Source organism: Rhamphochromis longiceps, linkage group LG10, assembly GCF_057381845.1.
Source record: "Rhamphochromis longiceps isolate RC_006_pf linkage group LG10, R_longiceps_female_GT1.1, whole genome shotgun sequence".
Taxonomy (NCBI): domain Eukaryota; kingdom Metazoa; phylum Chordata; class Actinopteri; order Cichliformes; family Cichlidae; genus Rhamphochromis; species Rhamphochromis longiceps.
In genome coordinates, this window is record NC_140566.1 from 14396841 (window position 1) to 14411745 (window position 14905).

The 14905-nt window shown below is 39.2% G+C and overlaps 2 protein-coding genes across 2 annotated transcripts; one reads left to right on the forward strand and one right to left on the reverse strand.

Moving 5' to 3' along the window:
• Positions 1-657: 657 nt before the first annotated feature.
• On the reverse strand, positions 658-10507 carry taf6 (TAF6 RNA polymerase II, TATA box binding protein (TBP)-associated factor). The gene is made up of 15 exons (XM_085420364.1): positions 10293-10507; positions 8185-8342; positions 7966-8052; positions 7700-7853; positions 7558-7614; positions 7343-7462; positions 7103-7224; positions 4671-4748; positions 4464-4565; positions 4169-4351; positions 3081-3155; positions 2870-2995; positions 2574-2747; positions 1476-1667; positions 658-1227 (listed from the first exon to the last, which is right to left on the reverse strand). The coding sequence occupies exons 2-15, from the start codon at positions 8338-8340 to the stop codon at positions 937-939; spliced, it is 1917 nt and encodes a 638-aa protein (XP_085276490.1). The 5' UTR covers positions 8341-8342; positions 10293-10507; the 3' UTR covers positions 658-936.
• A 219-nt stretch (positions 10508-10726) lies between these two features.
• On the forward strand, positions 10727-14347 carry mrps31 (mitochondrial ribosomal protein S31). The gene is made up of 7 exons (XM_085420365.1): positions 10727-10907; positions 11513-11947; positions 12588-12740; positions 12861-13004; positions 13100-13176; positions 13587-13727; positions 13820-14347. The coding sequence occupies exons 1-7, from the start codon at positions 10804-10806 to the stop codon at positions 14053-14055; spliced, it is 1290 nt and encodes a 429-aa protein (XP_085276491.1). The 5' UTR covers positions 10727-10803; the 3' UTR covers positions 14056-14347.
• Positions 14348-14905: the final 558 nt, after the last annotated feature.

A 14905-nucleotide genomic window follows, 5' to 3' on the forward strand; every position in this document is an offset into this window, starting at 1 on the left:
TTACCACAAAGTAACACTATATGTCATCTCTATAAATATTGCAGTATATAAAACAAAAGGCATTATTCTGCAGTTTTCACTTGCTGACAGAAATCATTCTGCATTCAGTGACCTTTCGCTCAACATTTCAAATGCAGGATTGAATCTTTTTTTAAAAACTTTTTTATGGGTACTTTGAATTCAAACTAAGTTTTGTTGAGGCTGAGTCTTTTTTTGCAGGTTATCTTATAACCTTTGGGCTTAAAGCTGCCTTTCATTACACATTAGACCCATTTACACACAACAATGTAGCAGCAAACTTGATTTATACAAATTCATACATATTTTCCTCAAATTTAATGCAAGTTTGGAGTTATATATTTAAATTTCATCTGAAAATATAAAGAGTACAAAAAAATTGGCAAGCTGTAATTAAAATAGCCAAGTTTTTATGTGACTAGAGCAGAATCCCTCTACTGTAGCATTTCTGTTGTTTGTCCTCACTGTACTGCACCTTTTTCATTTATTGCACTGACTTGGTGCCCATGTGGATTGTTTTGCAAGCTCAGATATTGGATGTTGGCAGCAATTTACAAACTCTGAGAGCCATCCATACCAAAAATGACAATACCAAAGAATCACTTAAAATGACAACAGAAATGTAAAAATCACATACAGTTGAAAGATTTCATAAAAAATCATTTATTTTAGGGTAAAAAAGAAACATGAAATCAATTTGAATATAAGCTGAAACAGTGAAGATGTCACAGATTGGTCGGTTTTCATCGGGCATCAACATATTTACCTCTGGTCACATTTTCTCTCAATCAGTCAAGAGTTCAGATATTGCCCCCTCATATCACCTCAGAGGTTGCCCCATTAAGTTCAGCCCAAACAAATCTCCTTGTGTGCTCAGGTGCTCCAACTTGATAGGAATCTCCACTACTCATACAAGTCTCAGTGTGGCGACTGTGTGCTTGCTCCAGGAGACTCGGACCGTTCCAGCTTCATCCCTCCATCTAGTGAACTTGAGGAGATTGAGGTGGGTAGCACAGAGCTCTTAGTCTCCAAAGACGACGAGGCAGACGAGGGAAGAGACACGACTATGTACTTCTGCAGAGGTCGTGAAGCTGTCAGTCCAGGGCCACTGCCAGGCTCCAGTTTTACCAAAGGCTGCAAGGTAGATGTAGCACTGGGAACAGTACTAGTTACTGGTGAAGCTGACTGTGAAGAGCTGAGAGTTATGACCTGACGATAGACAAAAAACATGCAAGCAGTTGTAGATTTTATTAGAAGTCACAATCATCAACAGCAATCTTTATTCAGTAAGTTTTGTCACTGCGTTTCCATTTTGTAACACTAAGCATTTATAAAATGTCAAATCTGGCACATTATCATGCCAATATGAAGGTCAAGTATATGAGAAAGGCTTTGTGCCTTTATGGAAAAACAGTTTATAAAGATTTCCTGTAGTGGTGGTAAAAAACTAAAATCACCTGCTGAGTTGAGGCAGCTCCTGCACTGGTTGCCATAACAATGTACTTAGTAGCTGGAGGAGATGGCTGTGATGGGGTACCAGGTCGTGGCGACATCAGTGTGAGGGAGCTTGGGACCTTAATGATGCTGGGAGTGCGAGGACCTGATGACCCACTTAGCCCGCTTTGTGAGACTGAAAGGGTGGGACGCGGCTGAAAGAAAGTGTCATTGTTCATTATTAAACGAAGGCAAACGTACTAGTTACCAATAGCACTTGTAATAATCTTAATATGCCATTTTAATTTTGAATTCTCTTATTACAGATAAGTATTTTTAAATATACATTCATTTACATTTTAACAGCCACGTAAATGGAGTGGTGAAAATCTTCATTCTATTACCTCAGACGTCTGTCAAAGCTTAAGCCTTTTTTTCCCCAGGCATGACTTGGAAACTGCCATCATGCTTTTATAACCTCACCCTTGGTTTACTCTAACTCCCTTTTAATAAAGGTTAGCCAGGGAACTCTGGTGCAACTGGTGCAAAATGCTGCCGCACGGATTTTAACTGGTGAAAGAAAATTTGAGCATTTTACTCCAGTTCTGGCCTCCTTACACTGGCTTCCAATTGAATTTAGAATCCATTTTAAAACCCTTTTACTGTTTTTTTTAAGCCTTAAATGGTCTGGCGCCCGTATATGTGTCCGACCTGCCGAAGCCCTATGTCCCCCCTCGTTCACGCCGGTTAGCCTGAGCAGCTGTTGCTCTCAGTCTTGGCTGAAACTTAGAGGAGACTGAGCATTCTCTATTGTTGCCCCGAAGCTTTGGAATCATCTTCCTCTTCACATCAGGCAATCTTCTTCAGTGGTGGTCTTTAAATCCAGAATCAAAACTTATTTTCATTCCCTCACTTTTGAATTAGCGGGTAACTGACACTGTTATTTTGTTGTTAATTGTAAATTAAAAATAATAATAATTATTCATATAGTTTTACTTATATACTTTTAGTATTTCTGCTGTACAGCACTTTGGTCGGCCGTGTGTTGTTTTTAAATTGCTATATAAATAAATGATGGTATGGTATAGGATACTTTGGTGATAACTGGGTGTAAGTTATACCTGAGTGATTGTTAATGTCGTTCTGTTGACTTGCTGAGCTTGCAGTGCTGCTTGAGTCCTGGCCTTCATTACATGGGAGCAAAGCATGGGTCCGAGATAACCATATTCTGTGCGATACTGCTCCACGTTGTCAGGCGGAGATCGCAATTTGGCAATAACACTGGCACAATGTTTCTTTGTAAAAAGGAGAAGGGAAAACAAAACACTTTAATAACAATCTCAGGGTTTATGTAATCTGTTTGGACTGCTCTAGTTTACAAACTAATGTATGAGACTCAGAAAAGTTCATATATTACCAGTAGGAGGCTTTGAACATGTTCAGCTCCTATCTTATCGATATTAGAGATCACAGGTCCTTCCATCACTGCTTTGATCCGAGCACCTTCTACAGCAAGCCGAGGAATTATCAATGTCTTTATCACCTACAGAGGATAAAAGATAAAAACAGCAGGTTGGTTTCACTGCAACAGACAGAACAAGAAGAAGAGGAAACAAAACCCCACTCACATCTGGTCCCAGTTCTGCAAGTCCAGCGATGCAGCCGTACCGTGTCGTCCACTGCGTTTTATCATCCAGCCAACTCTGGAAGAAGAAAAAAAAGTGGATTCATGTGTTTTGCTGTGTTTTCCTACTTGGTGTTTGACTGCCTGTTCTGAATCAGTCCAAAAAAGCTACAAAGCCTCCCTGTGAATCACATGAGAATTTTCAACTGTTGTGTCCTGGACTAGAGGATACATTTGTGAGGTAAAGGTTTATTATCGAACTGTTACTACGTAAGAATGCAAAGCACAAAGAAAAGCTTCAGAGCGCTTCAGTCGCAACAGGAGATTACCAAGTTCACACCTGCTTAAACAACGCTCACAAAACAGGGCCAGTAAGATTCCATCAGACTAAAGAGCAAAAGGGTAGATACACTCTTAAACAACATTAAAATACAACTAGAATTTGTTTGTTTTTTTACAAATTGGCAATGACATATTTGGTTACTGATTATTATTATTAATAATTTTAAGACATACTTGCACAACACAGCTTGATGCATACCTGCATTTTTACACTGTCATCAATTAGATTTTGAGAAACTGTGAAGCTATTTAGTTTAACTTCTGACAGACAAATTAACACCGCCTACACTACACCATGTGCACTTCACAGTACTATTTGGGAAAATGAAAGAGAAAAAGAACAGAGATAAATGGAATGGTTGCTGAAAGAAGAGAATTATTTTGTCATTTTAAAAGTATTACAGCCAAAATTATGAAATACATCCAGAGAGCCTGTTTAATACTTGATAGAGAGTTAAACAAATTTATACTCTGCATGATTCCCTCCATCCCCCCTTTTCCACATATCCAATTTAGTCTCTTATGAAGTCTATTCCAGCCATCATAAGATACAAGTTGGTGCTCATTCTGGACAGGTTGCAAATCTCTCGTAAGGATAAGAGAGCAACAGACACCCATTCACACCTATAGCCAATTTATTACTGCCAATCACCCTAACCCTAACTGCTCTGTGCATTTCACTATATATATAAAATATCAAAACATCTTCAATATGGGAACAACATATTTATTACCAAAGAAAAACTTCACCTTGGTAAAAGTCTTGGTAATACGAGACTGAATGTTGTTGGTTGTTGTACTGAAGGTTTTACAACTTTGGGCCATAAGACGAGCAGCAAAGTCCCGTAAAGCCCAGTGGTTGTCAACATCCGGTCGCAAACACAGCTGCTTACTCACAATACAGGTTACCACAGCCGGGATGAGCTCATGGAGCTGTAGATGGAGAGAAAAAGAGAAAAAAAAAATTGAATATCACATTGAAAGTATGTTTTGGGTTACAAGCTTCATAAAATAATACAACATTGTATTTGTTTCCATCACTTACGTATTTTTCCAGATACAGGGTGGGGTTGTCCATCAGAGCTTTGACCATCCGCATCAGATAAATCAGGAGAGCCAAGTTGTTTTGCACCACGTTTACACGCACCTTTGAAGAGAGCCTAAGGTCAGCACTTTGAACACAAATATGCTCAGGGCTTTTTTGTGAGGTAAAGAAATGGTTGAGAAGACAAGATGTTGGAAATGTGCTTACGCCCTCAGAAATAAATGTGCTGAATCTTGGAAGCATCTGATAAAGTCCAGGATCGGTAGCAATACTCTGTAAGGCTTCCTGTGCGAAATATATACAAACATTTTTAAAAAGAGAAGTCAGGTGACAAACTGGCCTGAAATAACTTTTTGATAGTATGACAGAATTAGACTGCACTACTATTTTACTTTATAACAACAACAACAACCCGTTTTAGAATAAGTAACACAAACAACTAAATAAAAAAATAAAAAATCCCAGATGACATTTTTTTTTAATGCTTTTAGAAATCCATGACTCTGTAGGACTCAACTATCACCATGTTAGTAGTTTAATGTGGGGCCACAGTCTGTACACACACACACACACACACACACACACACACACACACACACACACACACACACACACACACACACACACACACACACACACACACACAAAGTGCACAGAGGCTGCGCCATTAGATTTTCTAGGCATCCAAAACAGCAGCACATGTTTCTGTGCTTACCATTAAAAGCTTCACTGGGAAAAGTTAGCTTTAGTCCTTCATCAAACCACCTGATCAACAAGCTCCAACATGAAGAAAAGAGAGCTCTGTAGTAGGGCTGGGCCATATTATACCGTTCACGGTAATACCGGTATAATGTTAGGCAACGATAGGAAAATGAAATATCGCGATAGAATGGGAGTAAAACGCGCATGCGCAGTGCCTTTGTTTTCATACGCACATGGCCGATTGTTGAGGAACCAGAATTGGTTTGTAAAAATGGTGCAACTTCCATGATGTGGAACTGGTTTGGTGTTTGTCCGTCAGATACACAACAAAGCACATTTTTTTGCAGAACATGCAAGCGGCCGTTGTTATTGTCGTATTTGTCGGACTAAGATGCTCTTAAATCTGGGAGTAATCTGGGTCCTAAACTCCGTATATTTGACTTCAGGTCAAACAACACTGCAGCATCACTGAGAGTTGAAAACTGTCTAAATTATTTCATCTTTAATAAAACGATCAGCATTGCTGCTTTACCAGGTGTAACTATGAAGTTTAACTTCCAGGCATCCATGAAAACAAAAGTTATTACATTTAACGGAGTTAGAAGTTAGCAGGAAGCTAGCGGAAGTTAGCTCGCTAGTTTCGCTAGTTACCTAAGCATGATATTGCATGTTCTGACTGAGAGATTTCTGAAAAAAATCAAACGTACAGCTCTGCTATCACTTCCAACATAAATGAAGACAGGAAACTAAACAGCAGTGACGTTTGTAGGGTTACTGAAGTTGGGCTAGCTGGTATATAATGATGTGCTACGTGATCGCTAGCGACACAGCTATGTTAGCATAACATAAACAGTGAAGCTGGAGGACGAACACTAACACTTTTCCACTTATAAAAGTTAACGTGAAGGTTCTTCATGGTTAGAGACAAATGCAATCGCATGGCAGGATGCTGTAAACGGACCAAACTTCAGTCAGGAGAACAACTGAGATAATCCATCCACAATACGAGGTTAGTCATTAATATACTGCAACAACATGGGAATAGAGCAGCTGCCAGAGAATTCAACACTAATGAATCAATGGTACAGAAGTGGAGGAAGCAAGAAGAATGAGTTTAATAAAGTTTGATTTATCTGACTGCTTTGTTTCGCTTAATGTGCCTTATAATCCCGTGCACCTTATGGTCCGAAAAATGCGTACTGCACACTGCAGTTTAATGTTGCAAAGCACCTCTTTTTAACTTCAGTGGATATTATACATGGTTATGCTCAGGATATGTCAGCCCATTTCTACTGGAAATGCCTTTGAGTTAAACTTTCAGCAAGGAATTTGCATTTGCACTGATACATTTTTATAAAGCTTTAATGTACATAAAAACCAGCTTCTTGTTTACGTGAAAATAAATGGAAGGTTGTCTTTTTGCGCTAGTAATGTTGTGGAGTTGTATTTTGTCTCGCATCAATTATATCGTCAGTTATATCGTTATCGCAAATTTTCAAATATATATCGTGATAAATATTTTTGGCCATATCGCCCTGCTCTACTCTGTAGCTGCTCGATCCACCGCTGTCAGTTTTGGACAGCGAATTGTAAATAAACTCGAATGTGTGCAGATGACCTGTTAACTTAGTCTGGCATGAAGAATTAGGCAGTTTGCTGAAAGCTGACAGCAGAGAATGTGGATATGTTCGCTTTTCTTCTTTGCAATCGCCAGATACTCATTTAAACTCACTTAAACTCAGACAGAACTCTTTTTTTTGGCCTTCCAAGAAAAAACAGTGAAGGGCATTTTGTTTTATGCACAAGTTTAAGTTATATTATATTTTTATATATATATTTATTGTATAATACATTTGTAGTTTTCATTAATAAAACAAAACCATTACTAAAATGTTCAATAATACAAAATACTAATATAAAGTAGAGGCAGAACTTACAGCTCTCTTAGCTTCACAGGATCCAACACATGCTTCTGTGATTTCCTTGTAGTAGAGCTGCTGTTCAACAGAAAGCTCATGAGTGCTGCGTGGTTTCAACCTTATTAGACCCTTTTCCTTTCCTGAACAAGACGGATACAGATAAACATTATCAACAAGCATTGTGAAGGCAAAACTGAAATGAACTAAAGCAGGGAAATGTAAGAGAAAAAAAAGTTAAATAGAAAACAAGACACTGACCTTTACCGTCAGGAGTTGTTGTGCCCTGACCCTTGCCTTGAATCGTACCTTCCTCCTCCTGACCAGGTTTGACTACTTTGAGAGGCTCTGTAGATTCAACTTTCTGTTGCTCTTTTGTTGCTAAAAAGGAAACAAAATATATCTAATGTGTCTACGTTTCTTCTCCAGATATTTAACTTTGTACTTTAATAGAAAAAAATCTGGTCAGCGCTAACCTGGTGGTGGATTTTCTGGAATAGCTGGTTGCATCCCCTCAATACTTAACCAGTGAGCTGGTGATGAACAAACAAGCACAGAGTACAAGTTAAATATACTACTGGACAAAAATATACAAAAAAAAATTGACTCTCTGAATACCTTTAAGAGACACATCTAGTGGGACTCTGGGAAGAGGCGTGTTTATAATGTCACTGAGGTCAACTTCCTTTTCCTCGTAGAAATGAAGCTCTCTTCCACCGCCACTCGCAAAACGAAAAGGGATAAACTCTTGCGACTGGAAGCCATACAGGGGCTGTACCGAAAGGAATTAATTGAGACTTGCTTGCCTTCCAACTGCATCCATCAAATCACTTAATAAGCCAGCAAAAAGTACTTAATTTAAAAACACACAAGTTCTCACTTACTTCCACATTTTTTAATTTGAGAGCATTGTCTATATCGCTGGTGGTTAATTTACGTCTCTTCCCATGGTGCATAAATTTCAAAGCATCCTATGTAAAAGGAGAAAAAAAACCACCAAAGAGGATTTAAATATAAATCTGGATTTTCCAGTAACTGTTTTTTGAGCATTTTTCTTCCACATAAATAAAAGGCAATATTTTCTCTGATAATTCATACTTTACCTGTGCAATTTCTTTTATTCTGTAGCTGACCTCTTCACTTAGAGCTACACAGCTGTCCTCCTGTAACTGCCCCACTCCCACAGACTCTGCCATGGCCTTCATTGACTCTGTAGGCAGGACGACCGAACAGTGCTTCTGCCGACGTTCTTCCGCCATGGCTGACATAAGAAAGCACACAGGTCTGTAAATATAACCTCTCGTAGACACACACACAAAGTCAAGATCACACTTAGAACTAAAACACAAAATTCTAATAGTTCATAGCCAATTGTAGATACTCAAATGGACTTAAAGTAACAATCACAGTGTGATACTATGTTGTTGACAGAGTTCTGATTATAAATAGCTTATAATCAAGTCTTAAAAGCTTCCTTTGAAGGCAAGTGGACTTGTTCTTGTAGGGTCTTGGGAGACATTTCAGCTCTCATTGAAAAGGCTTCTTCAGTTCTAAAGGCTGATGAGGATTCCCAGGTATTTAACTTCTAATGTGTTGCCACCTTGAAGGTGGTCCTGAATGTCACTGACCCACTCTGTCTTCGTGTCATCAGGGTCACAAGTTTCAGGGTGTGACACACTAAGGTCACATGCCATGCTGTGAATTCTCTGTAACATGTCAGCTAAGCCTGCCCATCATGTGAGCCATTAAGATGACATGGGTCAAGGTGTGAGTGCGAATTGATCTCAAGAATGCATTATAGCTGACTGTTATATAGTCCACCACCTCAGTTGCTATAGGTGCACATAGGAAGCATCCTTTACTCATATTTCAAACTTTGTGGCTTCTCTATCCAAAATGTGAACATTAGTATCTTCAAAAGAGTGTACTTTTTCCTTTAAGTGCAGGTGTACAGCTGAGTCTTGTTCTGATAACCCAGCTCCCTTACATTGGTTTTATGTGTGATTACTGTGGCTATTGTTGGGCCTGAAGTATATTGGGAATGTTAGAGGTGCTTAGTGAATATTCCTCAGAATACCTGCACAGATCTAAGTACAATGTTCTTTCCTCTTTGTTTACATACCCACCAAACCAGGACATTTAGGCTAAATTCACTTACTATAGATATTTCCTTTTGTAGATCATTTTTGTAGTGCTTTTAGTTTCCGAGACTCAATGCAATAACTACACAGATTGTCCCATTGCGTTTCACCATAAAAAAACCCTCACAGCTACACATCTCCAAGGAGACCCTCATCCAAAACCCTTTTCATTAATGATGGGCAGTCCCTACGACAAAACCATTAAGGTGGATAATCACACAAAAGGAACCCCTTCAAGACACTGCATACAATAACGGCTTATTATATAGTAGAGATGTGCAACAATGACCCAAACACTGATCTAAAATCTCGTCTGGTGATTGGCAGGGGTTATAAGAGAATCTCAAATACATGAAAAACTATTTGGAGGTTTGCTGAGACAACAGTAACTTTCTGGTCAGCAACAAATGTTAAAGCACAACAAAACTTATTCATAATAGATCCTGTGGTAGCAACAGCATATTTGCTGTCAGACACATTCTCTAAGTTTCGCATGTATTTGTTAACGTAAATGCAACGATAACAGACCGAACAAAACCTCAACAGGAGAGAAGTCGTGTTTTAAAACTACACCAATTAAGTCTGTGGAGCTTGTTCTTAAGATGATATACAACGTTATCATGAAAACAAGTCCACGGTATTTCACAGGACTGGAGGTATTGCAAAGCTAGCGCGTTGTAATTACACCCATCAAATAAAATCTAAAATCTTAAAAAAAAAGACTGTGAAACTTAATGTGGAGGCGAAGACTACACATTTAATATAATGTTAAGTGATTTAAAGATTGTCCAAGTTCCTCTTTTCCAAATACTTTGTAGGTAAACAAACACACTGAGCTCCAAGGAGCGGGTTTGTTCACACTGACGGAACAACAGCGAACTACAACATGTAACACACAAGCCACACTTTATATATATTCACTGGAACCTAAGATCAGTGAAAAATAAAGAAATTATGGTAACTTTACGCTTCTGAATAAATATATACTTATTTCACACTAACTTGCGGTAAGCTAATTTTTAAGCATGTTAGCTTGCATGCTAATAACTTAGCTTCCGTTGACGTTTTACCTGTGTGAAGTTGCTTTCTCCTCTCTGAATATAAGCAGGAACTTATGCGAATAAAAACAATCAATGTTTACAAAAATGCTGATTTTGCGAAGCTATTTCTTCTCTCTGAATATCCATCTCTTGATGCAAATAAGAAACTAATTCGCGGACTGCAGCTGAGACCTCAGTTCGTGAATGAGCGGTTGTGTTTCGTCGCCATTTTGACTCACGTTCCGGTTGCGGTCTCGCGAGACTATACTACTGACAGTAACCGCCTAAAGTTTATTTAAAAATCAAATCAACTAAAATGTTAAAGAAATTAATTAAATTTACTTTAATATTGAGATTGCCAATGTTACAAATAAATCCAGACTAAATTAAAACTCGGCACTCTTACGTTGAAGAGCAAACATCGAGTCTTTGCACATCCTGGAACGGAACTGTCATTCTCTTAAAGTTTACAGGGGTGACCTTATGTGGTAACAACGGAGGTAAACGACAGGAGCGTGGAAGGACATCACAACAAGCCACAATGTACAGAATTATATTTCGGACTTTGTTGGCGCCTCGAAGTTCTTCAGTCAATGTCTACGACTCGTGTGTTTTAGCAGCTAAATGTGACAAGACGGTTTTCAGGTGAGGTAACCATGTGACTGTTAGCTGTGATTGAACGGGCCACACTGTGAAACAGAGTAACTAATGACCGTGAGACTCAGCTGCCGAGCTTCTTAATGTCAAAGAACAGGTTGCCACAGTACAAACGAAATATGCTGAGTTTTGCTTGTTTCGTTAAACAAGAGTAGCATGTGGCTAGCAACTAGCTTATTCTAGCCTAAAGAGGGGGATGGACGTCTTGACTGACAGCTCTTCAGGCGGTTGTTTCCATGGTAATGTGTATGTGAAGTTAATCGCACGGACCTGAAAAAAAAAGTTTGATTCACGTATAGATGCACAGACTAATATGTATATTATATAAGATATATGCAAAGCATCACAAGTTGTCATGTTGTCTTTAAGCGGTATGCTTGTAAATGGTGTAGATTAAAACTGCATGGAATTGCATACAAATCTATAATGTATAATAATGTTATTTTTTCCAGACACTGTTGCCCCCTCCTTTGCATTTATTACGTTCAATATTGATGATATTGTGTTAATGTAATAATTATCAAAAGTCTGAATCGTGACCTTTTCAGATTTGGCTCCTTCTGATGCACAAATCTGTTTATCTCTCGACACAGGGTTACAAATAAATGTGGGGTAAAAACCTTCAGCACAAGTTCAAGCTCGCTCTGTGAAAAGAAGAATAACCAAGACCAGAAAACACAGGCAGTTAAAGAGGGTGACCAAGCGGAGGTGGTCGAATTGAAGGAGGAGCCAGCGGTGTTAAAGGCAGATGATGGAGACGCCACACAGCAGCAGACAGATGTTAAAACTGAACAGGTTGCATCAAAGCAGCCAGCGAAAACGAAGAATGATGCAGCTAAGAGTGGGAAGGAGAGTCTCCTGAATCTTCTTGGAGCCATGAAAGTAGAAGTCACCAACAAAAGGAAGCTCAAAAACCTGAAGGCAAAGCAAAGTTATGAGTCTGTTACACAATATAAGCCGAAGGCGGCACCTATGGAGAGCACCATCAGTATGTATCAGAAGGCTACAGGGGATGATTCATCACAGAGGTGAGAGAAGTTGGAGAAGGGTTGTATTGCCTTATTGAAGTTTTTTGTGTTATTCACACCATTGGCCAATAAAGTTGTAAGATGACAACAGCAGTCACTCCACATGATTCTCTTTCAAGTTTATTTCATCTATAGTTACTTACATCACATGGAAAGTACTGGGCTACCTAGATGTTAGACCTACACAAGCTGCTCAACTATGGAAACCTATGCCATCCAGCACCCAGCACACAGTTTTTGTGCTGATTGTAATGGTTTAGTCTGTGCTATGCACTGTGCGCCTCAGTACTTGGTGACTCAGCTCATGGCTAAGTTGCTGTAGTTCCAAAATGTTTCTCCCTTGCAACAATACCACATACAGCTGAGTGTGGAATCTCTAGAAGGGAAGAAACTCCACTAATGTGACTTGTTGCATATTATTACAGCTACTTGATTTCAATGAACTCCTTAGAATGACTCATTCATTCACAAATGTTTGTAAAGGTATACTGCATGGATCAGTGGTTGATTGGAGATGAAAACACCTGAATTCAGAGTAGCCCAATACTTATGTCCATACAATTAAAAACCAAACCTTAGGAGCTATACTTTTGTCACATTTCATTCACTCATTTTGTGCCCCCCTGGGTTGTGTTTTTAGTGAGACTTTGGATCCTGATCTGGTTGCTGCAGCATCTTCTGCTGCCTCCACTCTGCCTAACCACAGCCAGGCTGAATCTGAGCTGCTCAGGCAGCTGAGGCAGCACGAGGCAATCGCTGAGGCTCAGAAGAAAGGCGACATTAACAACCTCGGGTATGTCCCCAATAACTGTAGTTAATGAGATTGTTACTCTCTCCCCCCCCCCCCCCCCCCCCCGTTTTTCTTTTCTGAAAAGCTTATTTAACAAAAAATAATCAAACAATATTTTCTCAGAGTGATTATCGCTGAAATGAAAGTAGGCAAGAATCCTAACCGGCAGAATGCCTGGCCAGCCGATCAGATCCGGTTTGATGACGACGGGCGAGGATATACACATTACAGAGGAATCACTTCCGAGCTGTCCAGTGTTCGGAAACGGTAATATTTTTATCAGCTCTTCACACTCATTTTGTTGTGTTTTTTTTGTTGTTGTTTTTAATGGATCTTGTGTCTAATGTCTTTCTTTTTTTAAGGAGGAACTTGTTGCTAGGGAAAAGACTTAACATCTTCACCTCCTCTGCTGATGAAGATGGAATTGAACCAGCAGCAGGTATTGATGGATTTAGATTTTCTTTTCTTTCTTTTTTTTCAATTTGAAGCTTACTGTTCATTTCATATGTTTGCTCACAGAGGCCACTTTTTGGTGTTACTTGTCTCATTGTTAACGCCTAAAAATAAACATTTTTAAAGTTTGTCTTCAAAATGTATGCACCACACCAGAAGATCACTGACTTAACAGTGGTCTTCCTCATGAAGACTTCTAGTAAGCAAGTCATGAGTGACAGTTGATTTTTCAAGCTTAAACTGATGAAACATGACACAGTATCAAACATGTTAAGCATGGTGCTTTAATAATGCTTGTCAAGACTGTGATGCTTTTAATGCCTGTCACTCCGTAAACATATTTCATGTCACATTGCAAAATCTTTTGCTTTTAACGTCATTGTATCATATTTTCAGCTAAGCCGACTCTGTGGGACATGGACTTTGCAAATCAGTTGTCTCTATCGACCAATCAGATGCTTCGAAATGGGTTTGAGGAAATGATCCAGTGGACCAAAGAAGGGAAACTATGGCAGTACCCAGTAAACAATGAAGCTGGTGAGTAACGAAGGTTGACTTCATTATTTTTAAAAGAGGGGAAAATACATTTTTCTGAGAGAGAAACTGACTGTTCATTCTTGCTGTGTTAGGCCTCGAAGAGGAAGCCAAGGTCCCATTCCATGAGCACATCTTCTTAGAGAAGCACTTGGAGGAGGGCTTCCCTCGTGAGGGGCCAGTGCGTCACTTCATGGAGCTAGTAGTGACCGGCCTGTCCAGAAACCCCTATCTGACTGTGCAGCAGAAGAAGGAGCATATATCCTGGTTCAGGGACTACTTCCATCAAAAAGAGGAAGTGCTTAAGGAGGCTGATGTTTACCTTGAATAAACTTAACACGGTTTAATATGTCTGCATTTGCTCTTTGTGGTCACATAAAACCAACACTTTAAAGCGAGACTTTGCCACCGTGATCATTACTCATACAGTTTATGCGGCAGTCAAAACCTTCCTGGTTTCTTGACTCTTGTAGGAGAGAACTTAGTGGAGATATTGGATGTCATGCTATTGAGAAAAATGCCCTGAAAGGAAGTGAAATGTTGCTGCACACATAGTCAATGCAATATTTTTGTGATTCACAAGTGGTATTAAGTGATGTAAATAAAATGGTTGTGTTGATTTATTCTTGTTACACTGAAATATTGTTATAAAAGGTCATTAGAGTAACTTACTTTAAAAACAAGTAACACTTTAGCTGAATGGATTGTTAATGACCTTTGTGTGACAAAGAAAATGTGCAGATGAAAATATTTTTGTATTCTTTAAGTGTCACAGGTCATACAAACACCTTGCAGTCATGAGTGATTGTGTTTTCCCAGACCGGTTGCAAGAACTATAACCTGTGAGCGGTATTGAGGATCTGAGATCAAGTTTACAGTAGAAAACACAATCAGACCATGAACCCTGTACCCCTTCTCAGAGGAAGTGCTTTTAAAGTTAAACAACCTGTTTAACAACGTGCCACACGGATCCTTTCTGGTCTAAAAACACCCTGCTCGATCTATTGTCTGAGAAAGTGGAAACTGACAGGTTGATGTTTCAAAGTGCCCCACTTCCACATTTTGTTCACTTTTCCTTAAACAGAGTGATTGGCATGATAAGATGTTGGCAACACTTCCTGGTTTCTGTTTGTCTGGGCCATACAGTGCAGTAGGGGGGAGAGACACTCATGTAGAGTTGT

Bases quoted from the DNA above. Each gene is read 5' to 3' on its own strand.
- mrps31 (XM_085420365.1), top strand. From the start codon at position 10,804: ATGTACAGAATTATATTTCGGACTTTGTTGGCGCCTCGAAGTTCTTCA. The intron at 12,741-12,860 runs GTATGTCCCCAA...ATATTTTCTCAG, and splicing joins GGCGACATTAACAACCTCGG to AGTGATTATCGCTGAAATGA. The intron at 13,177-13,586 runs GTATTGATGGAT...TCATATTTTCAG, and splicing joins TGGAATTGAACCAGCAGCAG to CTAAGCCGACTCTGTGGGAC.
- taf6 (XM_085420364.1), bottom strand. From the start codon at position 8,340: ATGGCGGAAGAACGTCGGCAGAAGCACTGTTCGGTCGTCCTGCCTACA. The intron at 7,615-7,699 runs GTATTCAGAGAG...GTTCATCACCAG, and splicing joins ACTAGATGTGTCTCTTAAAG to CTCACTGGTTAAGTATTGAG. The intron at 2,996-3,080 runs GTGAGTGGGGTT...TATCCTCTGTAG, and splicing joins TTGCAGAACTGGGACCAGAT to GTGATAAAGACATTGATAAT.